This window comes from Pseudopodoces humilis, chromosome 23 (assembly GCF_049639895.1).
Source record: "Pseudopodoces humilis isolate 2021_Gansu_Grassland_sample_001 chromosome 23, ASM4963989v1, whole genome shotgun sequence".
NCBI classification, from domain to species: Eukaryota; Metazoa; Chordata; class Aves; order Passeriformes; family Paridae; genus Pseudopodoces; species Pseudopodoces humilis.
This window is the reverse complement of record NC_142222.1, coordinates 2,699,937-2,722,342: the sequence shown is the minus strand read 5'-3', so window position 1 is coordinate 2,722,342 and position 22,406 is coordinate 2,699,937. Positions and strand designations below refer to the sequence as shown.

Here is a 22,406-nt window from a genome sequence, read left to right as displayed (position 1 = left end):
CTGTGCTGGGAACTGAATGAATTCTGCTGGGATCTCCATGAATTTATAATGTATCTTTTGAGTTGCTCCCTAAGGTTTTGTTTCTCAAGTCGTGACTGCTCTGTTGGGTGTGCGTGAGTTGTGTTTCAGAGGTGGGGAGGGATGAGCTGTGTTGTATCATTTGATCTGTTCTGGTGGATCTGGAGGTGTTCCTGAGTAAAGCACACCTCAGGTGCTGCAGCACTCCTTCACAGCTGCTGTCAGCAAGCTTTTAACAGTGGTGGGAGCTCTTGGGGGAAATGTTACCCTGAGTCATGGCAGAGCTTCGTGGTTCCCAAGAAGTGATTTCTGTGGAAGGGTCTCCTGCCCAGCTGGGACAGGCACATATAGAGATACAAAATGCTTTCATGGTTCAAATTCTGTTTCTAGTTCTGTGCTGCTTCTTGTTGTTTTCAAATGGTCCTTTAAAGGCTTTGTGGAGATTTGGTGAACACAAAGCCTGGTGCTTTCACAGCACTGGAAATGTAAGACATGGCTTAAGCTTAGTGATGGTGGTGTCTGCACCTTTCCCTTCCCCATTTCTCTTGGAGTTTCAGATTTTCCTGGAGGACAGACAGCCCTTTTAAAAATCAATTCCAACTGATGTCACAGCTCTGAAATGAGCAAGTTCCCAGTTCCAGAGAACTTGCTTCCATCCCTCCTGCTGTGGTGTGGCACTGCCTGCCTGAGGGATCTGCAGTTCTGGAACCCAAGTCCTGACTTCAGGTTTCCTTGAGCCTGCTGGGAGGAAACCTGATCCTCTGGGACTGCTGAGGGAGTGTCACCCTCAGGTGACAGTGCAGGAGGTGTCAGCCGTGTGCACTTGGCATTTTCAGGATGTTTTTGTGCCCTGGCAGGTTGGAGCCTGGATAAGAATGGTGTAAACTTCACCTTAGTGCTGTTGGTCCATGTGTGGTGTAAAGTAGTGTCCAGAACTTGCTGTGACTTTCCCACATCCCTCATTTCTGAGTGCAGCACACAACCAGCATTTTAATGTTTTCTTAAAGTAAAATTATTAAAAGTAACAGTCACTGCTCCAAGATGCAACATCCAACAGACTCACTGGAAATGCAGCTGATTTTATTCCTTTCTTTAAGTTGTTCAGACAATTCCCTGAGCTTCCTGGGTTCTACTTGACACTGTCTGGGGCTTGCTCCTCGTGGCCCTGTTCTGGATTTCAGCCTCCTACTATTGAACCTGAATTTCCATCTGTCTCCTTGGAAACTTGCTGATTCCAAGATGTGAGGGGTTCTTTTGAAAGTGCACTGTTTCCTCAACATGTCTGTGCTGTCAGTGTAATAAATTGCAAACAGAAGTATTTAGGAGTGTATTTCAGTTGTTATGATCCAGATAAATGTCCGGATTAGCTTGTAGCTTAATTTTTCTCCCTTGGAGATATCAAAATTTACATATTTTTTCTTTTTTTGTGACTTTCCTTGCTCAGTATGTGCAGTACATGGAGAAGAAGTTCTTCTGGTGTGCCTACTGGGTAGGATTGGGCATTCTCTCCTCTGTTGGGCTTGGAACAGGTCTCCACACCTTTCTGCTCTACTTGGTAAGAATATTTCCACACCATGTCCTTTCTGAACTGAGTACTTTAATTGCTGCATATTTTAAAAGAGGTGAATAAATAACTTTCTGCAGGTTCTAAACACTAAATACCTCTCAAGTTGGTGCTCTGGTGAATGCTGCTCATGTTCTACACTGCATCACCTTGTTCTGTAGTTCGTAAGCTCTGTGTTTGTTGAACTGTGGATATCGGCCTGCTGTTGGTTAATCCTCGCTTTGAAACAATGAGCCAAATCTGCAAGCTCTGTTCTCTAATCTCCTCATTTAAATGAAGCCTGTTCTACTGTGTGCAGCTCAAGTGTTTCCATTTAAAGTTTTTCAGAGTATTTTTTTAGTAGCTTAAAATGATCATTTTTCTAACTGAAGCCAGCAAAACAGGCAGCTTGTTTAAAGTTCAGTCTTGTATTAATTTTGTTTTGAAAATAATAGCAAGAACAATGTTTTTCTATGAAGATAAAATATGAAAATTTGCATGATGTTGTTTATCTCAACTTAGCTATGAAAGTCAGGGAAATGTTTGGGTGTGTTTTGCTTTTGGCCATTGGATTAGTTCCTGGGTTATGAAACCACTGTCCTGGATTGAAGAAAAGGATTCATGGCCACAAAATAATTAAAACCAGTTCATGCAACAAATGTCATCTTGTATTTGGAACAATTACAGATGTTTACTTTCAGAGCTGCTTTAATCATTAACAATAACACAGAAAACACTACGAGAAACTCCTGCCTTTCCCCCCAGCAGGGCAGTTTCTGGGAGATGGAATGGCATGGGATGAGCAGCCTCAGAATTACCCTGTGTGTAACTTCTGTCCTAAAGATTGTGGAAAGGAATTCCTGCTAAACAAAACCAAGTTTTTGCATTGAGCACTGTCAGACCCCAGGCCACTTCAAGGTGATTTTGGTACATGAAATCTTCCTAAGACAGCATCACTTCTTTTCTTATAGGGGGTGGAACATTTCTTTTACTCTAGATTTAAAAATCAAAGTTCTAAATTACTTCAGTGTAGTAAAAATAAATTCCATAATGCATCACTTTGATTATCCTGTGGGATATGTGAACCTTGTGGAGGTGCTTAGGCCAGGACCTGAGCTGACACTGAAATAATTTCTAGAAAATACAACTTCTCAGTTAGTTTATCAGTAACTTATGGTGGGTGTTTGGGAGGTTAACAGCCTCCCAAAGGTTATAGGGATGTGTCACCCAGGAAAAGAAATTGAGTTTATATTGTTAGGGAAGGTATTTATTTGTAACGTAAAAGGGAAGGTTTCACATAACTTTGTTAGGAGGGGGAAAAAGACTGAGTAGATTATACTGAGTAATTAGAAGGTGGTTATAGAGTAAAATGTAATAAAAATGTACTATCAACATCTAAAGTGTAATACTACAGGAGAAATACTGGTTTGCTTTAAGCACGAGGCAGATAAGCATGTTCCTGTTTCACTGAGGGAATTCCATGAAGGCAGTGAGTGTAGGAAGAACGAGAAGCCAATATTCGTTTCCCTTTTTTTTTCTCCTGAGCAAGATTTAGTGATTAGCATGTCTGCTCAGGTCAATTAACACATTCTGGGCGCTGTCTGAGCATCTCATGGTTTACACCTCGGTGGAAGCCACGCGGTTGTTGCCACTAGATGGCAGAGGGAGTGTAAAAACAGCAGCTCCTGGCCCTAGCAAACCGTGTTTGCATTTGAAGTACCTGAACTGTTAATATTCTTATCACTGCAGCTGTACCAGCAAGGTGTGCATGGAATATGTTATCACTGTAGTGAAACAGTGTTTGATATCTGCTCAGTGGGAGAGGGAACAAGGAGTACTAACACGAGGCTACTGCTGCAGCTTTTCGGGGTGAACTCTTTCAGAGAAGTGTTCTGAATTTAACCCATCTGGAAACAATGCCATTAGAAGCTCCAGCTCTCGGAGGGAGGAGTTGTAACTATTTTGCTTTGTTATTTGTACAGCAGTTTCCTCTAAAAGTAGAAACGTGACACATTAAGTCGGGCTCTCAATATCAATTTCTGCATTACCATTGATCTGCTTTTCATGTTCCATATACTTTAATTATATTTTTTCATAGTGGTAAAACTTATTCTGTTGACTCAAAGAAATAAAGTTACAAAACAAATCCTCCCCTGCTTTAGTGCCTGGATTTGCTGGCAATAGAAAAGAGACCCAGTAAGTGCTTTCAAATTGCTTTTAATTAATTGCTCATTTTAAAGCTGTATGTACAGGGAGATTGTTGGGAATGCAATTACACGCTGGGAGAACAATGCCCTTGGGCCCACCCATGTGGTGCTGAGCTCTGCTGGGACTTGCAGCATTGTCTGTGCCACTGAGGGAGGGCACGTGGAGGAATTGATAGCATGTAGGCACCTGCTCAGGCTCCTTCAGCTGTCACACAGGTGCATCTGAATTAAATAAACTGGATTATCCATTTACTGGATATGGCCATTCCCAAGCTGGGCAGGCCGTGGAAGTGGTTATGCAATGGCTGCAGTATTTGAATGACTCTGATGTTTGCTTTCCCTGACCTGCTTAGCAGTTTGTCCAGTGTTGAAAACTGGCATTTGTCTGGATCCTCAGAGCATCTCTCTCACCAGCTGCTTTTTGGAGCTGCATTCTGGTGCCAGGAGAGATCCCGGGGTTAGCTGAGAAGAGAGAACTTGGAAACAGTTTGCTAAAAGTAGAATTTAAAGCAGCCTCAGTGTGGGAGGGGTGTTGCTGCCTCAGGATCATTTCAGTTCACATCTGATTTGGGATTTTTTTGGTCACCAGTCCTTGGTGCAAGAGTGGCAGGTCGAGTGTGTCAGTTTGATACCAGGCTTTTAATTGCTGTTCCTGTGATTCGAGAGCTTTCTGTATGTTAGAAAGGGCCTGAACATTGATGTGTCAGTTCCTTGTTTAATGCTGCTTTCTCAGTTGTTGCCAGCACTGGATGTAAAATCTGACATGGCTTTTTGGGAAACAATTCTCGTGCTGCACTTGGCACTGAGCTAAGGGCTGGCACAGAGCAGATCTTCAGTGCAGGAACAGGGAAGCGGGCCACTCTTCCAAGAATCCTTTCCATTCTGACACTTTCAAAACAAGTCTGCTGGCTTATTTTCCTGAAACCCATTAAAATTTTTCACAATTCTTTAAAAACAACCCTTAAAAATAGTAATCATGATGTGGTTCTGTAGGAAATAAAACTATTATGATTAATGACTCTAAATACTGGTTTTAGCAGTACATGGCTTTTTCCTCGGTCCTGAGATGTTTTCTGTTGGTGGTAGATGAAAATACGAACAGCATGAATCACCTCATTACCATCAGAGGATGGCTGAGGGTAACTCATGAGGAATTTTTGGTGTTTGTAAATCTCTGAAAGATCTTTGCTGCCGAAAATGAATGAATGAGGTGGCGGTGCCGGAGGGCTCCGGAGCAGGGGACAGTAGGTGGAGAGCTGGGCTGGGATCACAGGCTGTGGCTATCCCCACCCAACGCTCTGCCTCGTGCTTTGGTTTCACTTCAGCTCCGAAAAACGGATTGTCAAAGACGTGGCCAAAATAAAAAAAAAAAAAGTGCTTAAAACGAGTGGTTAACAAATCGCCTCTCCTTGGGGATGTGAAATCCCTGAAGGGATGAATGGCACCGAATTCCTCACCCCTCAAAAGCTCAGGGCGAGCTCTGGCTGTTTGCACTGTCGGTGTTTTTGTTGCTTAAATGTGGATTTTGTTTGGTTTTTTTTTTTTGTTTTTTTTTTTGCTTAAATGTGGATTTTGTTTGCTGCTGCTGGAGCCGAAGGGGCAACTGCTGAGGGGGTTTGTGCTGGTGGCCGGGCCCTGGGCGAGCACAAACAGGAAATGTGAGCTACAATAGCAATGCTTGTGCCGAGGTCCAGCCCGGATATTTCAGCGCTGGAATATGTGAGTTTGTCAGGAATTCTTACAGGGCTGCTCGGCAGCAGAGTGGAAGAGGGCACAGCAAAAATAAAGAGCAGAAATGTGCCTTTTAAAGAGAAAAGTGAGTCAGAAAGGCAGTCCCCTTATTGCCAGTGCCACCCTGAGAGAGCCGGGCTGGGTTTGTGTGGCTTTGAGGGCTCAGCATCTCACTTTCATTCTGAATTGGTTCCCCTCAGCCAGGGTCACACTCTGGCCTCCCCAAACAGTCACAGTTTGCAGCTGAAATGAGCCCTGTGTTGGCCCTACCCAAACTGGTTTAGGTTAGAATTTGAAGATTTGAAAGCCGGACACTTGTGCAATAATGAGTCCATTATCTTGGAAAAAAAGATGGTGGTGGTGTAAATAATTTTTAAAAAAACAAACCCACACAAATAAACGGTTTCCTGTCAGGACTACTGAAAGCTTTTTAAAGTCAAACTTAATTCCTTTTAGTTCTCTTGTTCCCGGAGCTGAACTTGTAAGAGGACTGTGATAAAAATTACTAAAGTCCCTCTTAAAAGAGAAGCTCACAAAACAGGACTTACTCCACTTTTATGAAATAGACAGAATAATTTCGAAACCCACACAACTTACTCTCTTTTTTTTCCTCCATTTACTTCCTCATGACTAACACAAGAGTATTTTCATAGTAATTATCAACTTCAGGAGAGATTTTGCTCTTTCCACGCAGATCATTCAAAACTACTGTGAGTAACCCAGAAAATGATGGTTCTGTGTGAAAAGGAAAAAGTGAGAAACAAAAGCTGAGCTGCCTGAGCCAGGTGGGAGGTGCAGCAGTGCTCCCATTCCCAGAGCTGAATTCTTTTTGTGAAGTGAGGTGTTCGTTTCCAGCCTTCACTGTTCTCCAATTCACACATCAACTTGCAAGCCTAAAACAAAGGAAATAAAGGGTTCTGTTTAATACCTGTGCTCACATTACTGCTATTGAATTGCTGAGGTGGTTGAAAGAAAAATATGTGGAGGGTGCAGAAGACAAAAATTAATTCTAAAATAAGTTGAAATGGAGCCTGTTTGTGTTAGGGTCCTTTTTGTCTCTTACTCTGTCATTTGTTTCTTTCCTGTCTTTAAACTACTTCCTCCAGCTGCCCTAAGCTTTCTACAATGAACTGAAATATCCTGGAATACATGAATCAACATAAAACTTCTTTAAAAATCACTTTTTGTAATTATCTCATCAGAAATTCCTGCTTACAGCACACCTGGGCCTATGTTCTGCTTGAAACTTCAGTATTGATATTAATAATGCTCTGATGAACTGGGAGGGTCTGCTGAATTAACTGGACACTGCTGCTAAATCAGTTGTGCAATCTGTGTGTTCCTTAAATCTTCTGGTGGCTCACTTACATTTTAAAAATCTGAGATGAAAAGTGGTGTTTTCAAGGAGAAAAACGTTCATTTGAAGTCTTGATCCCTCTCAGTGCTCCTGTTGCTGTGTCGGATGCCTGTAGGTATCTACAGAGGGTAAACCCAGCACTGCTGGCTTAGGTCAGACTGTGCAAGAACAGTCCTGGGGTGATGGAGGAGTTAATGGGACTGTGGAGGAGTTAATGGGGTGGTGTCTGCACCCTTCTCTTCCTCCTGAAGGTTGATGGACTTTACCTTTTAGGAGCTGACGCCCTGTTTTCATTAGCTGCTCTCCACTTCCTCAACGTTTGTTCTGTCAGATCTCTGCCAAGAGGGCACATTGTGCTTTCTCCTCATTTGCTCCCTTGAAGTTTCTACATTTTTTTTGTGGGATTTTTTTATGCACAGCCTGAACTTTATACCTTTCATGTTCTGCTTCCTGGAGCAGGTTGAAAATAACGATAATTGTGCAGAACGATCTCTAATTGGAGATTCTAAAGCAAATCACCATTGCTGGTAGCAATATGAATAGATGCTGAGGTTTATTCTTCAAAAATGAGTGGATGGCTAGGGAAGGGCAAGGAGAGAGCACTGACAGAGTATTTTATTAATGATTTTTTGTCAGCAGCAGAAGATAAACTTGAATTCTTGCAGTTGTGCCTCCCCCTGACATGATTCTGTTCCTATAGAAAGTCACGCAGGCACAGCCTTAAAAATAATCTGCTTTTCATGTTACTCCTTAGAGCAGCACCGTGGGCCTTTACAGAGGCAGTGGTGCCATGTGCTGCTCCCTCAGTAGCTCTTGGTAAGTCAAATTCAGAGTTTGTGGCCGATCATTTGGAATTTCCAGCAGCTCTGCGCTGTGGGGCAAAGCTTGGCTGAAGTGGGAATAGAAACTTAACCACAGCCACGTGAGTGTAAAATTAAAACACGGCTTGAAATGCTGTGGAGGTCTTCTAAACCCATCCCTGACCACTTGATGGATGTTTGTGTCACTTGAGGATGCTCTAGGTACAGGATCCTCCATCCCCAGCCCCCATTTCCAGCCAGCACCACATACCAGACGTTATAAAATCATGAGACATTTTAATCTTGTAACACAGGCAGACAGACAAACTGCACATATTTACCAGCCACCTCCAGACCAAGCTTCTCCCTCTTAATCACAGAGCAGTTCTCTCTGTGGGTAGTTGTCCACTGCTGTCAGAGATAAAAAAGATGCTGTAACTGTGGTGTGGCTTTCTGGAGAGGTGTAATGACTTTGTGGATAAGTATGGGATGAGTCGTGGCCTGGGGCACCACTCAGAGGATGTTTCCCATGAGAAGCAAGCTTTTATTTTTCCAATTTATCTCCATCAAATACATCATGACATGTTCCCCCCCTGTGCAAAGGCTGAGTCTTGAACCCAGTGTGAAAAGCAGCGTATCCATGGAGGAAAACAGATTTTTAGTGCATTAAGTTCAGCAAGGAGTTCAGGGTAATATTTTTCTTGCTGGCAGACATATCACTTTTCTTTGAGAAACGTTTCTAAATTAAAGCCAGTCTAAAATTATATCTTCCCCTAAAATAAAAGGTTAAAATTAGATGTGGTTGTTCTTGTATCACTTGAGCAGCCTGGCTGTTCTGTGAAGGGGTATGTGAGAAACCAACATTTGATATTGGATTTGTTTGTAGCTTTAATTGACTTCCCAGTCCAGGTGCTCAGAAAGATTAATAATGTGAAAACACAATTAATTTTTAATTGGATATTCATTCACTTTTCCTTATGGTGAAGACTTTCTGCTGTAAGAATTATTCAGATCAGCATGTTTTTAAGGATTTTAAACTAGTTATTTTTTTTACATGTAGCTGCTGTCTCTTTCTACTTCCACAGATGAATTTTCAAGCATAATTTATAGATAAAAAGATTTTTACTTTCCAGAAATTTCTTTCTGTGCCATTCCAACATGGGTACCTTCAATCACTGGAATAAAACTCCTTTGAAGGCCTGTGAGTTCAAGAGTTCAAAGTTACCTTCTCTGAGACATTGGGGCTGTGCAGACAGGGATTTCCAAACTCCCCTGAACTGCTGTTGCTAAGAAATAGATTTATGTTGAGTTCATCTCGATGAGCAAATCTTGTCTTGTTTGATTTGCAAATTGTACAGATATTTCTAACACATCACATTCCGGCCTGACCACAGGCTCCTTCTGGTCGTCAGCAGTGGCAAGCGAATGTTTCTCACCCGAGTCAGCAGAATGCTTCTCAATTTCTCCTCTGCTATCCTTTGTTAGTGCCTCCTGCAGCTTCAAAGGAAAAAAAAAATCATTGGAAAAGGGTGAGGGAAAGACAGTTGGTGTTCAGGATCTTGCATGCCTTGAGTTTCAGTGACTTTTCCTGGTTTGGCCAGGAGCACATCTGAATCCCCTGGGATTTAGTGTTTGGTGTGATGGGGTATGAAGCAGTTTTGCAAATGCTCTTTTCAAAGGTAGAGTTGCAGTCACAGTCCAAGGGGGACATCTGAGAGGATTTCCCCAAGTTTTTGAAACAAACTGACCTATTGCAGCGAGACAAAACACTCAGTATTTCCTGCAGGCCCACACAGAGGAGGAGGAGGAGAGAGTGCAGGTGTTATTTGTGAAGAGAATTAAAAAACTGAATGAGAATGAATCCTCCTGGGTGTAGAGTCAGGGGTTTTCCAAAGGTGGCACCTCCAGCCTGTTTGAAGCTGGCTCCCTGCTCCATTCAGAGTTAAACCATCACTAAATAGAAATGAACCCCTTCAATCCTCCTGCTCCTCCTCTCAGCCCTCTGCAGCCCCGGGCCTGTTCAGCCAAGCATTGTTTGGTGGTGCTTGGTACCCAGGGCTTTGGGGAAGCTCCAAAAGCAGATGTCGGAGGTGTTACTGTGATCCTGCCAAGCCTGGGACAGTGTCCTTGTGACCTACAGGACACCGGACACAGGCGGAGGACACGGGATTGCTCTGCTCCCCTTCGGCCCGCTCCGGTTCCATCCCACACTTCATCACTCTGAACAAACCATTTGCACTTTATTCCAGTTCAAATGTGGCTTCTGTGGCTTCCACCACTCCAACTTTTTTCTGTTATAGAATTGTTTACATTGCTCTGGGAGAGTTGTGTTCCCTTGGCCTGGCCTTCAGGTGGCCGTTCGCAGCTGTTTTGGGAAATGCCTTTTTTTTATTTCCATTGGCTACTCCCTGTGAAATTTTTCCTTTTGCAGACATTTGTTGAGACTGGGAGGGCTCTCAACAGGAGGGTTTTGAGGTTGTTCAGCCACTTCCAAGGTGGCAGCTCCACTGGGAGAGGCTCCTGCAACATCTCCAGTTGGGCATTTTGTCCTTGTGTACCCCCCTGGGATTTTAGGACCTGCTTTATCCACCTTAGGTGGACTTTGGGAAGGAATTTGGGAGATGCTGAAGCCTTGAAAGGGCTAAGGGCTGCTTATTACTATTGATTATAGTGATTAAAGTTGTCTCTTGCTATTATAAATAAGCTGGTTGTAGTTCCTCTGTGCTATGGTGTGTATTCCAAATTTTGTGGAAGTGAGCCCCAGCTCTGGATCCCCTTGGCCACAGCCTGGAGGGAGCTGAGGGAACAGTCATTTACAGTTCAAACACGAGGGAATTTCCTCCATGCAAGGCTGCCTTTCAGGAGAGTTTCATTGCAAATTTGTGCAGGTGAAAACCATTAATTTTAGGATGATGGCTTGAGACCAATTTTTTTGGCCCAAGGTAGCTGTTAGACATAGGGAGGGGCAAGCAGAGGATGGCATTAAATTCCGAGTTTCAGAATGGAGAAAGAAGTTCTCAGGTTTGCCATAAATCTACTTTACAATTTTAGGGAACTTTCAAATCTCTTTGCACCGGCCCTTGATGAGTGAAATAGAGAGATGTTATTTATTTAGTTCTGAAGCTGCTGTGGAGATGATCTTGCTACAGGTACCAAGAAGTTTATTGTCAGTAGGGCCTATAGAAATATTAACAATATAAGTTATTAGTCATTGGTTCATTCTTCTCTTGGTTCAGTCTTTGTTCTCCCTTCCATATCAAAATCTCTCTTGTGTATCAATTTCTGGATCTCCTCTTTTTCAGTTTTATTTCATTGAACCTTTTTCTTCTCCCCAAGAGAGACTGTGCCTCATTTATCATCTCACAGGTTTTGTATTTCTGCAATCCAAAATACACCCAAGCACTTGGAATGAGTCTCCTGTAAAGCAACAAGGAATAAATAAAAGAATTCTCTTGCTATCAGAGCAGCTTGTCCTTTACCATTTGCATGCCAGAAAAATGGGTTTATTTTTAATTGTTTGCATATGACAACAGTAGTTGCAGCTGCCATACAGAAAATATAACTGGTATTTTATTTCAACATTCTTAATTCACTGCCACTGAAAAATTACACTGTGGATGCCATTGCCTCAGTCCAGTGCTCTGAAATGTTGGTGAGTGAACCTCCTCTTGCCAGCAAATCCAGGAGTGAGGGAGCTTCCCCTTTTGTGTGGGACCTGCGGTGGAATTTCACCCTTTAATGTGCAAATGAAGCTTTTGGGAGCTGGATGTGTCCCTGGCTCCCGCATTTCAAAGGGAGCTCTGGGAGCCCTGTGCAGGGAAGGGCAGGGCTCAGCTCTATCACACTTTCCCTCTGTTCTGGAATAAATTGAGCTTTGATTTTTTTTGGGGGGGGGGCGGGGGGTGGGGTATATCAAACTCCCTTATTGCTCTAGTAAAACGAAAATAAATTAAAATTGCAGATAAAAACGTAGAAGAAAATTGCTGGCAATATTTCCCAGCACGATGTCAAAACCAATCAAATAATGAATATCAGAAGTTAAGGTTTGTGAAATTTGTTCTGCACTTAATGAAACTTTTAGATTTATTTAAATCGGTGGTTTTACATAAAGACCTCACTTTAATGCAGTAATTTTATTTTTTTTTTCCCTTCCTCTTCCCTGGAGAGTGTCTCCATGACCTTTGCTAAGTGATTGTTTTTTAGCTACAATGTTTGGTGTTCAGATTGTTTGAATTGCTTCTCAATTCTTTTGTATTAAAAGTAATGGCAATTCTTTCAGGTTTTTAAACTATGTAGCAGTTCATTTCTTGAATAGATTTTTATGCTTGTTTTATTTGGAGGTCTGTCCAAAAAAATCTTTCAGTGTAAGACAAAGACTAAAATTAATTCAGTTAAATGGTATTTAAATAATGTTTAAGATTTGAATTACACTTCAAACCATTTTTTAGCAAAAAGCAGTAAGGTCGCTTTCTTGTTTAATCAGAAGAAACACACAAACTAAACAACTGGTTGGTGGAGAAAAATACAGAAGTTAAGAAAGTCTGCTGCAAAATGCCATTAAACCCAGTCATTAAAAAAAAAAATCAATATATAATTTAAATGCCTAATCCTCTAAAAGCAGCAGTAGGGAAAACACCTCCTCTAATAAAGCTGTAGGTCATAAATACCTTAAGGAGAACATTGTAAAATATTTGAAAATCCCTGTTTTTTTAAAAAGTAAGGATTCTTATTTCCTTCTAAGTGGCAGGGCAAAAGCTGAAAGGCTGCCTAACATTTTGGTGAATCAAAACAAAGATTTCATTTTTTTAAAAGTACATTAGTAGCTCAACATTGCGATTCAGATGCTCTTAAAAAGAACTCCAACAAACAAGAATTTTAAATAAATAATATTATCAACGGTCAAAGTGAGTAACACTAAGTTTTAACCTAAGAACAAATGGGGGGGGGGGGCTAATTTTAATTTTTATCCTAACTCACATAAAATACAATTAAAATTTCTTGGGTTTCTTTTTATTTTTCAGGGTCCACACATAGCCTCAGTCACTCTTGCTGCCTATGAATGTAACTCCGTGAATTTTCCTGAGCCTCCTTACCCGGATCAAATTATCTGTCCTGACGAGGAGACAGCTGAAGGCTCCATCTCCTTGTGGGCAATCATCTCAAAAGTCAGGCTGGAGGCCTGCATGTGGGTAAGCCTTGTTTAAAAAACCTGCAATTTGTGTATTTAATTTCTGTGGCCAGCAATAGACAAAAAAATTCTCAATCAGCAAAATAATGATGGGTTACACTGCCCAAGGTAATGTGAAAAGTTGCCTTTTTGGTGAACCTTTTGGCCCTGGTAATTTTAATGCTTTTTAATAGGATATTCTTGGGATATTTTTATCAGCTGTGGTGCTTTGCTAAATACCAGCAGAAAACTTGAAGGCTGTTGATGTAGAAAGTAAATTTTAGGATGGGTATCTTCACCCCAGATCATCTGGCAGCATTCAGGTCTAAGCGAGAAATAATTCCAAAAATTCTAGGCCTGTAACATGAGTGAAGCTGCAGCTCCTCATCTGCAGGACTCAGGCCCTCGTCTCACAGTAAATTAGATTAAATGAAAAAAAAATTATTTTTCACATTTTTACATATTTTATTTCTGTTTTTCTGCCAGTTTCCACTTTTCACTTAAAAGCTGACCTGCTTTTCCTGTTGAAGTGAATCAGGGTCTTAGGAAACGCTGTCATTGGAACTTCCTTTCCGTTTTCCTCTTTTTTTTTTTTTTTCAATCTGCAGTTTCATGTAGAAGTTTAATTTTTGGACAGCTGGGTTGTTCTTTTCATTACATGTAGATTATTTTGAATTGCAGTTTGCACAGATACATCTGCTGTGAACTACATGCCAAATTAACTTTATTTTGCTGCTGACTTCCTGTACTAGCTGATGATTTAATTACTAAATTCTTGGTTGTCCGACTCAAATGCAGAGAAAGGAAATTCTAAAAACAGTATCTGATGCCTGCCCTGGTGTTCTTTAATATATAAGGCAACTGGTCACTACAATTATTTAAATAGAAGCAGTTGTGTTAGTTACAAAAAATCCAGTCAGGTTGTGCGAGTTTAGAGACTAAAATCAAAATAGTAACGGAGAAAGTGGACTCACAGCCCTGTCAAAAAGCAGAGTACAGCTTAAATTTCACTCTTAATGGAAGGCCAGAATTACTTGAATGCTCATTTAGTAGCTAAACATATGAATACTTACAAGACTATAAATATATGTAAAATTTCTTTTTATTTTCTTCCTCATCCCCCTGTGCTGAAATCTGTTTAATAGAGACAAGCAATAAAAATGGCATTTACAGCTACGTTTCTAGGGTTGCAAAATAAAAATGCAGCTGAGGGTAAACATCTCTTGCTTCATCTGCAGCATGTAAAAACTGAGCTATGAGGAGAATTAAGTTTAGAAATGAGGGAGCAGAGTTGCAGCCTCTGGAATCTTGTGTCCTCCAGAGCAGCCATGCAGGAGAACAAGCAGTGCCTTCGTGGTGTGGTCTGAGTTCCTTGGATTAGATTAGGGAAAAGACAAAGGAATAGGAACATTTGTATCCCACTTTTTCACCCTTTCCCCTCCTTTTTCAAATTCCCTGTCAGCTACCTTTGCTCTGAACTCTGTCTCCTCTGGATTTTCCCTCGGGAGCATCCTCTGTCTACCAGTGGTGTCTCATGTAATGTTATGCTTTCTTGGAATGTTTCGTGAGTACATAAACATTGCTTGCTAATTTCCTGTAAGCCAAATCAAGTTGGCAATTGCTGCTGCTGCTTCCAGAGTGTTTCTTTTGTCCTAATTCCAGCTCACTTCTTATGGAAGCTGTGGAAGAGAGTTATTTTGGATTCTGTCACTCTTAAACTAAATGTCCACTTAGCAAAGATAATGGTGACTTCCAGAAAGTGAAAAGGCTGATTTTTGCAAATCATCCCAGGATGACTTTGCAGAGCTGTGACTGTAAAACTGCCCTGGCTGAGTGTCCTGTGGGGTGAAATGTGAGGATTTATCTGCACAAAGGTCACAAAACCATCAGCAGCCAACTTCAACCAGAGATTAAAATCATTCCTAGTCCCCAGCACATCAGTGATGGCCATTCCTGCTGACAATGAGTGTTGCAAGGATTAAATATCCCTGTGCCCGAGGAATTATTAGGTGGGATGAGAATGATGCTTTTTTCAATCCCTGTAAAAGTTGTCTCCAGCAGCCCTGGCCTGCAGAAGGGCTCAAAAACAATCTCTTAGGTGAATGCCAGTTTTCACAGCCTCCCATCCCACAGGGACAAGGAATTCAATAGTGCCCTATATTTTTAATGTGTTGCAGCCTTTTTGGTTTTTTACAAGAAATAAGGGGAAAGAATAAAAATGTTTAATTGCTTGGGATTAGCAGAACAGGCGGCCTGTGTCCTGAGCAGGATCAAATCTGTTTAAAAGACTCTTTCTAGTGGAGTCATTTCCCAGTTTCCTTTTCTGAATGTAAAAGAATTTTGATTAGCATTTGCCTTTCCAGTTTGTTGTGAGTCCAAGGAATCTCCATGTAAAACTGACATTTAGAGTTAAATGGTGAAAATATCTAATGTTACAAAAAGCAGTTAAATACTGGTTTGGAGCCCTTAATTGCTGCTGCTTTTTTTTTTTTTTTCCTTTTTTTTTTCTTTTATGCACTTAAGGAACCTATCTCCAGCAGACATGAAATCATATGATTTTTGTTGCACTTCTGAAATGTTTTGTAATAATGACCATGTGACTTAGCCAATTTAAAGAAAGTTCATGTCCAGTACACACATGCAAACCTCTTCCTCAGTTCACAGAATGAATCCAAAGCAAATTGGCAGAGCCTGGAGGAGCAATGTGACTTTTTCTTCTTGCATCACCCTGAGAACATAACCTCAAGTTAATTTTTCTGAAGTGTTGTTGCTACTGTTTTCAGGCTTATCTTCCCCTTGTGCCAGAAATATGCAGATTAATGAAGTTCAGCTTGTTGCAGTCATTTAAATTTTTTCTTCTGTGGAAAACAAGGGCATAAACATTTGAGGCTGTGCACTTTGGGTGCTTAAACTGAGAATTTAACAGCTTGGGTAACTGCGGTGGTATTTAAAACCACAACCTGTTGATTTGGAATATCCACAGCAGCTGGAATTCTTGCTTGCAGCTGTGTATAGAGCAGGAACAAAGGAAATTGAAAAGCTTTCACATTGCTTCAAAGGAGGAGAAAAGCATTTGTTACTCACTGCTGACCCTGGGAGAGAAAAGCCATCTGCAGGGAGCACATTCCCCGTGCAGTGCCCGACTATTGTCTCTTACCTGCCCTAAATTTAAACCATCCTGAGTTCATTCCAAGTTCCTGTTCCATTAGCCTCTGTTTATCCATATGTTCAATCTTAGCTTGTCTCTCTTTTTTCCCTTGGTTAAGCTAAAGCTGCCTTTACCCACAAGACTGAAATGAGTCATTTGATGTCCTGAGAAAACAAATACAATTTTCCTGCGGTGAGAAGGCAGCCGTCCTTTCATCTGGGGTTGGCTCCAGCTATCCCAGCTGAAGGAGAGGGAAAACTCGAGCTCAGGCTTTACTTAACTTTTTTTTTTCCTTGCTGTAGTAAAACCTGAGCCTGTTTTCTAACAAATACTTGCCCAGAGTCCCATGACTGAACAAGTGAACTCCAGGACAGCACTGGGGAGGAGCTCCCGGATTATTCTGGAGGCCCCTGGGGATGAAGGGCTGTCACATGCTGGGGAATGTGTCTGGCATCATGTGGTGGGGTGAGACACAGCAGTGCTGACTCAGGATGTGTGGGATAGGGATGTGAGGGACACAGGGATGTGGGGGACAGCAGGGCCACCAGCTCCAGCCTCCCACGGCTCCGGCCACGCGCCGCTCCGCGGGGCCCCAGGGATGCACAGGTCGTGTCTGCTTGACCCTGCAACCCCCAGGCTTTCCCCTGCACAGGGAAAAGAAAGGAAAATAGGGATTCAGAGGGAACAGCATTCTGTTGGAAATAATGGGAATTCTGACCTGGTGGATGAAAGCAAACCGCTCCAAACAGCTGGTCTTGTCGGCTCGGAGAATGGCCACGGGATTTGTGCGTGTCACATGTTTTGTGTTTGGGAATAAACAGGAAAATAAATCAGGATTGTTCTTTTCCCAGGGTGCTGGTACAGCCATTGGAGAGCTGCCCCCGTATTTTATGGCGAGGGCAGCCCGGCTGTCGGGTGCTGAACCTGATGATGAGGAGTACCAGGAATTCGAGGAGATGCTGGAACACGCAGAGACTGCACAAGTAAGGACAGCCTGCAAAACAACAGAATTAATAAAGCACAGAGCAACTAAGAGGGAGTAAATAACCATTCAATTTAAACGAGAAGGGGCCAAAAAATCAGTTGGTGTGAGCTCACAAGAGACTTCCCAGGGATGGAAAAAGATCCTGCACTGGGTGATACCTGTGGTGATGGGAGGACAAGAAGGCAGCTTGTTGAAGCAGATAAAATAGTGCGGCCAAGTATTTGCTACAAGTACTGCAATTATTTGGAATTCCAAGAACAGCACAATAAAGGTTGGGAGACACTGGGCTGGGAAAACAGGGGTAGAGGAGCTGCTATTCCATAATCCTGGTTGTTCTGGCTGCATTTAAAGCTTCCCTGGGCCAGAGATGATTTTCAGCCTCAGCTCACCCCTATCAGATGACATTTGCCTGCCTTGCCACTGACACCCTCAGGGACCAGTTTGTGACCCATTCATCAGCCTGAGGAAACATTTTTCCTGATGTGGAAATGCAGCAAAACTGCTCCAAGTCCCTTTTTGTTGCTCTTGTCATTTATTTTCTCCAGGGGTTTAACAGTGCACAGTTTGCTGTTGATGCTGCACACCAGTCAGGTACTGCTGTGGATAATTTTTCCTTCAGGTCAGGAGTTTGCATCCTGGTCACAAGTTCCTGATAGTGTTTTAGATGAAATTAAACATTTTTTCCTCATGCTGCTTGCCACTGAATTTTTCCCTCTGTATTTTTCCTTCTTATCCTGTTTTGTCTGCCACTAAGTTGAAAGGGGTCATGAGACTGCTGTTAAAAACCAGCAGATGCTATTTACCGTGCACTGATGTCCTTAAACTCCTCTGCCAGGGTATTTTCTGGAGATAAATATATACTTTTTTTTTTATCCTCCTTCAAGAAAATGGATGAAGGTTTTCCGTGAAAGTGGTTTGTCTGGAAATACTGAATGCAATCTAGTAATTCTAACAGTGAACCCTGTGTTTCCCGAGAGCCTCCCCCTGCTAGAAGGCTCCAAAGGGTTTTTCTGCTATTATAAATAGTAAATTCTTCTATTTTTTTAAAGATGCAGCAGGGGGGAAAAAAGAATCTGCTTTGTTCTTTACTCTCCCATCAATCTTTGCTTTGCAAAGTAATCCCTTAACTGTACGAAAATCAAGTTGTGGTAAAAAAAAACAACAACGAAACCAGTTCAATACATGACTTCAGTATCTGTGTTTACTGAAACTCTCCCAGCAAATTATATGTGTGTACAGTTGTGGGAGCAGCCAGAGATGGTTTCCAGGACGCACAGTGAGATTCTTGGGAAGAAAATTTTTGCTAGAGAGCATTTTGTCAGGCCAGGCCAAACTATAGCTGTATTGACTGCCTGGAGTAAACAAATGGCCTTGTGGAATTAATGAAGAAAAATGATGCTGTTATTTACCAGTACTTTTGATTTTATTTTCTTGGCAATTGAGTTTGGATTGAAGCGTGTTGTTTTGTGGATGGATGGCCAGGAAAAAAAAAAAATCTTTCAAACTCCACTTGTGGTTTGGTTTCTATAAACTCTTTTAACATGAGGCTTCGACAATCCAATTAAATTGTATTGTGCTCATAAAACTGACAGTTCAGTTTTTTCCATTTGCTAATGTGACTTCCTTTTTGCTTTTGGCTTCAACCATGTTTTCTCTGGATGTCTGAGGGAGACAGGCCTGCCTTTCCTGTGACCTCTGTAAATCCCAATCTCCAGCATAGCTTATCACTCTTTGCTCTGTAATTTGTATTCATGAGCAGTGGTGATGTCTATTTTTAAATTGCTCATTAACAATTGTTATTACCTCCATCAGCTTTCTCCCACTCTGCTGAGTTTGAAGCCTCATATGGGGGCTGTGACAAGTGTCCTGTGCCTTGGGGATGCTGCAAATGCTTGATGCCAAGTGACAGGAGCATTTTTTCAGTATAAAGGTCTCTTTGCATCCAGCTTTTTGGAAAGGTTTGGGAATGGGTGTTGGATGTTGAAGAATAGCTGAGCTGCTCTTTGCCTACGAGGCAGAGCCAGCTGCTTTGACGTTTTTGCTGCGTGTGTGTTGTTCAGAGAGCTCACTGCTGCTCTTTCTCAAAAACAATGGTAATTTGGAGAAACAGATGAGCATCTTCTCTGGTGAGAATAGATTGTGGCTACAGCATCCAGCCTAAAGGATCTGGGAGAGGGAATATGCTTCTGGCTGGGCCACAAAAAAACAACCAGACAAAAAAGGGACCTAAGAGGATTAAACAGCGTAAAGGTTTAGTGCTCCATTCAGAGTTATACAGAGTAAAATGCCATTTACTTTAAAGAGTCTATTGATGGATTTTCTGTCCTGAATCTCAGATCTGAGTGACCTGTCTCCTTGTGCTGCCTTTTGAGAGAACTCATTAACCTGCAGCCGATGCGTCTGTCCTGTACTCTGCAGTAGCACACTTGAGAGAAATCACCTTATTTTAAAGGAACACTGACTTCCCCTTGCTGTGTGTCCCTTTGTGTGCTCACAGCGAGTCCCAGCTCCGTGCAGGGAGTGGCAGAGCAGCCTCGTGGCCGTGCCCTGCACAAGGGACTGCTTTTTCTTTGTCCCCAGAGCTGCCACAAGGCAGAGCCCAGCACGCCCCGGCCGGAGCAGCTCCCTGGGATGTGTTCATACTTAAGGCAGCGTTTCAAACCCAGCAGCGTTTCAAACGGCATCTGAGCTGCTGTTAACTCTGTTCCAGGCGAATTCCAGAGTGAAAGAGTGTTTTATCAGAGCTCCCCTTTTAGCCACAGGGAGTATCTCCAGTGCAGCCGTTCAAAGCAACCTCTCAATTAGGGGAAGTGAACGCACTGCTCAGTGCTGGGGCAGCACTTTGGTAATGACACAGTCACAGACGCTTCGTGCAGTTTTGTGTCCCCACACACATGAGCAGGGACTCTCTTCTGCCAGTTTAATAGTTGCTGGTTGGTATTTTTTCCTCGGTTCTCTGTCATGCTGAAACACTTCAAGCCGAGGAGTGAAAAAGCAGCTTTTGGTGCCAGCTTCCCTCAGGGTACTCGGTGACAGTGCGTGGGCCTCGCTGGATCCCGGTACTCCTTGCTGAGAGGGGAAAGTACTGATATCTTTGCATATCTAATCCTTAATGGCCGTGAGTGTTTGGCTTCATTAAGTGGCATTTCTTTAAGACCTAATGATTTACACATCGGGGCTTTGCTTCTGTGCAGTCTCGCCACAGCCAAATTTCCATGTAAAAATATTTTCTAGTTGCCTATGTTACTATCAGCCACTGCTGTTTGTTTTTTCTCCAAGCTGTGTCCTGCCTCGGGAAGAGCACAGGCTTGGAGAAGGGTTAAATCCATAGAAATGCCGAGATGCAGCAGGACTGGTTTGGAAATGACTGAGTGCCATCTGCACACTGGCTGTCAGTAGTTGCTGGGACCTGTTTTTGCCTCCACTGAACCTTTACTGGTTGTGGTTTGTCTGGCCATCACATGACTTCTCTGAAAATTTCCCCTCCCCTCCATTTCCAGTAAACTGTTTGAACAGGAGTGAGTCAGACTGAAACCAGCTTCCCTGTAACCACAGGGCTTGTTAAAGAATTTGTCAACGTGGACTCGAGAGGGTTTGTATTAAACTGAGCTGCAGCCGCCTGCCTTTGCTCGCATCGGGAGTTCCACCGAGCCCCTTCCTGCTCCCCGAGGGCTGCAAGGGGTTAAATCCCCGGATTCCGTGATGGTGACAGTCACACACATCTCTCCAGCTTTGCTGAAAACCCTGGATCGCTTTTCCTCATCTTCACGTGGGGTTGCTCTGTGCAGCAGCAGAACAAAGTCCGTGCCACACCCGGGAGAAGCCAGCGCTGTGTTCTGACACGACACTGACTTCACTCACGGGGAATGATTAGGCACGACTAATGAGTGAAATCTCACTTAATTAGCAGCGTTAAAGATGGCCAAATTCAAAACGGATCTCTCCCGTGATTAAATTAACAGCTCCTATCTGATAAGTTCCTGCTTGAAAAGCCTGCTGGCTTGTTTAATCAACAGCGTTTAAGGGTACTTGGTACAAGAAAAAAGAAGTTAAAACAGACCACAGGCAGGTTTTTATAAAGCATTTATCATAAAAATGGAAGTGGAAGGGTCATGTACCATAACCGGGAAACCTTGACTTTTTATTCCTTTTTCTGCTTTCCCAGAAATCACTTGTTGAAACTGGAACATCAAATTCCACTCATCCTTTCTCTTGCTCGGTCTTCCCTTTCCTCATCAACTTCCTCTCTTTATTAATTGTGCTGCACAAGGAGGTTGCTGCTGTGGGTGGTCACCAGGAGGCTGCTCCTCACACCCTGCATTCCTCAAGTTTGATGCCTGTGTTTGTTAATAGCTGTAGGGGAGGTTTCTTCCCTCTTATGGTGGCCTGTAATTAAATAGAAATTCGGAGCTGATCCAACCTTGAAGCTTCAGAAACTCCCCACGAGTGCTGGGGAGTGAGGTGGCAAAGTGACAGTGTGTTTTCACACACAATATAACAAGCGGTGGATACACTGAGTAACAGCTCAGTTTTGAACTGTTCTCCAAAATTACCGAGTTTAAAATAAGTTTTGGAATGAGTCAATGACAGCTTTAAATAAGGGAACTTGATCTTGAGCGCTTCCTGAGAAAAGAGGTAGCAAAGAGTTAAAATAGGCAGAGGGGAGACAATGAGAGCTGTGAGTAAGGAATGTGTAAAGCACCTCCTGGTTGGATTTCTTTGGGCACTGGGTGCCCACATTGTTCTATTCATTTGCACACCTGCTCACAGATAAGGAAAAAATAGCACGGGGCATTGCACTGAGTGCTAATGGTGACTGGAGATGACTTCTTGAGTTCTGCTTTGAAGTGTTCTTTGTGTCTGTTCCCTAAAAAATTATTTTAATGGTCAGTGTGTAAATACATAAATCAGAAATTGCCCAGGCAGTGGGGAAACCTGGGTTACTTTGCAACATTTTCACTCAATATTAGGTCAGGAGGATTTTCTCAGTAACAAATTTCTCACTTTACAACAGAAATTAAAAATAATGTCACCAAATGTACTGGAAAGCTGTGTTTGCACAGTTGTGGAGAAGCAGGTGGTTGAATTTTGTCATTGGATTTTCATGCCCTGTTCTATGTGTGTTAGGAATACTCAACACAAGTTTCTAAGGGGAAAATTTGTCCCTAAAGGCTTGATATTTAACTCCTCAGTATTCTGAGAAAGACCAATAAATGATCAAAAGCTGGGTCAGAAAAGCTGCTTTAAATATTTTTTTAAGGACAACCTTCAATAACTGATAGAAATTCATTATAGTATTATAATCAAGAAAATGCCTGGGTTTTTTTCCTCCTGCTCCAGACACTGTTTAAATATCTGTGTTGTACAAGAGTCTGGTATGCAGACCACTTCTCTGAGCTGTCTGGGAACCTCTGTCCCTTCCAGGGAGAACAGGGGAGAGGTTGCACATC

At 42.4% G+C, this 22,406-nt stretch overlaps 1 protein-coding gene across 4 annotated transcripts in view; it reads left to right on the top strand.

The window, feature by feature from the left end:
* The window catches only part of VMP1 (vacuole membrane protein 1), a 59,362-nt gene that overhangs the window by 12,431 nt on the left and 24,525 nt on the right, over positions 1-22,406 (top strand). For all 4 annotated transcript variants that reach the window (XM_014255107.2, XM_005525708.3, XM_088066111.1 and 1 more), the window contains 3 exons: positions 1,463-1,573; positions 12,678-12,845; positions 16,823-16,954. In XM_014255107.2, coding sequence (XP_014110582.1) covers positions 1,463-1,573; positions 12,678-12,845; positions 16,823-16,954 — 411 coding nt within the window. The remainder of the gene's footprint in view (positions 1-1,462; positions 1,574-12,677; positions 12,846-16,822; positions 16,955-22,406) is intronic.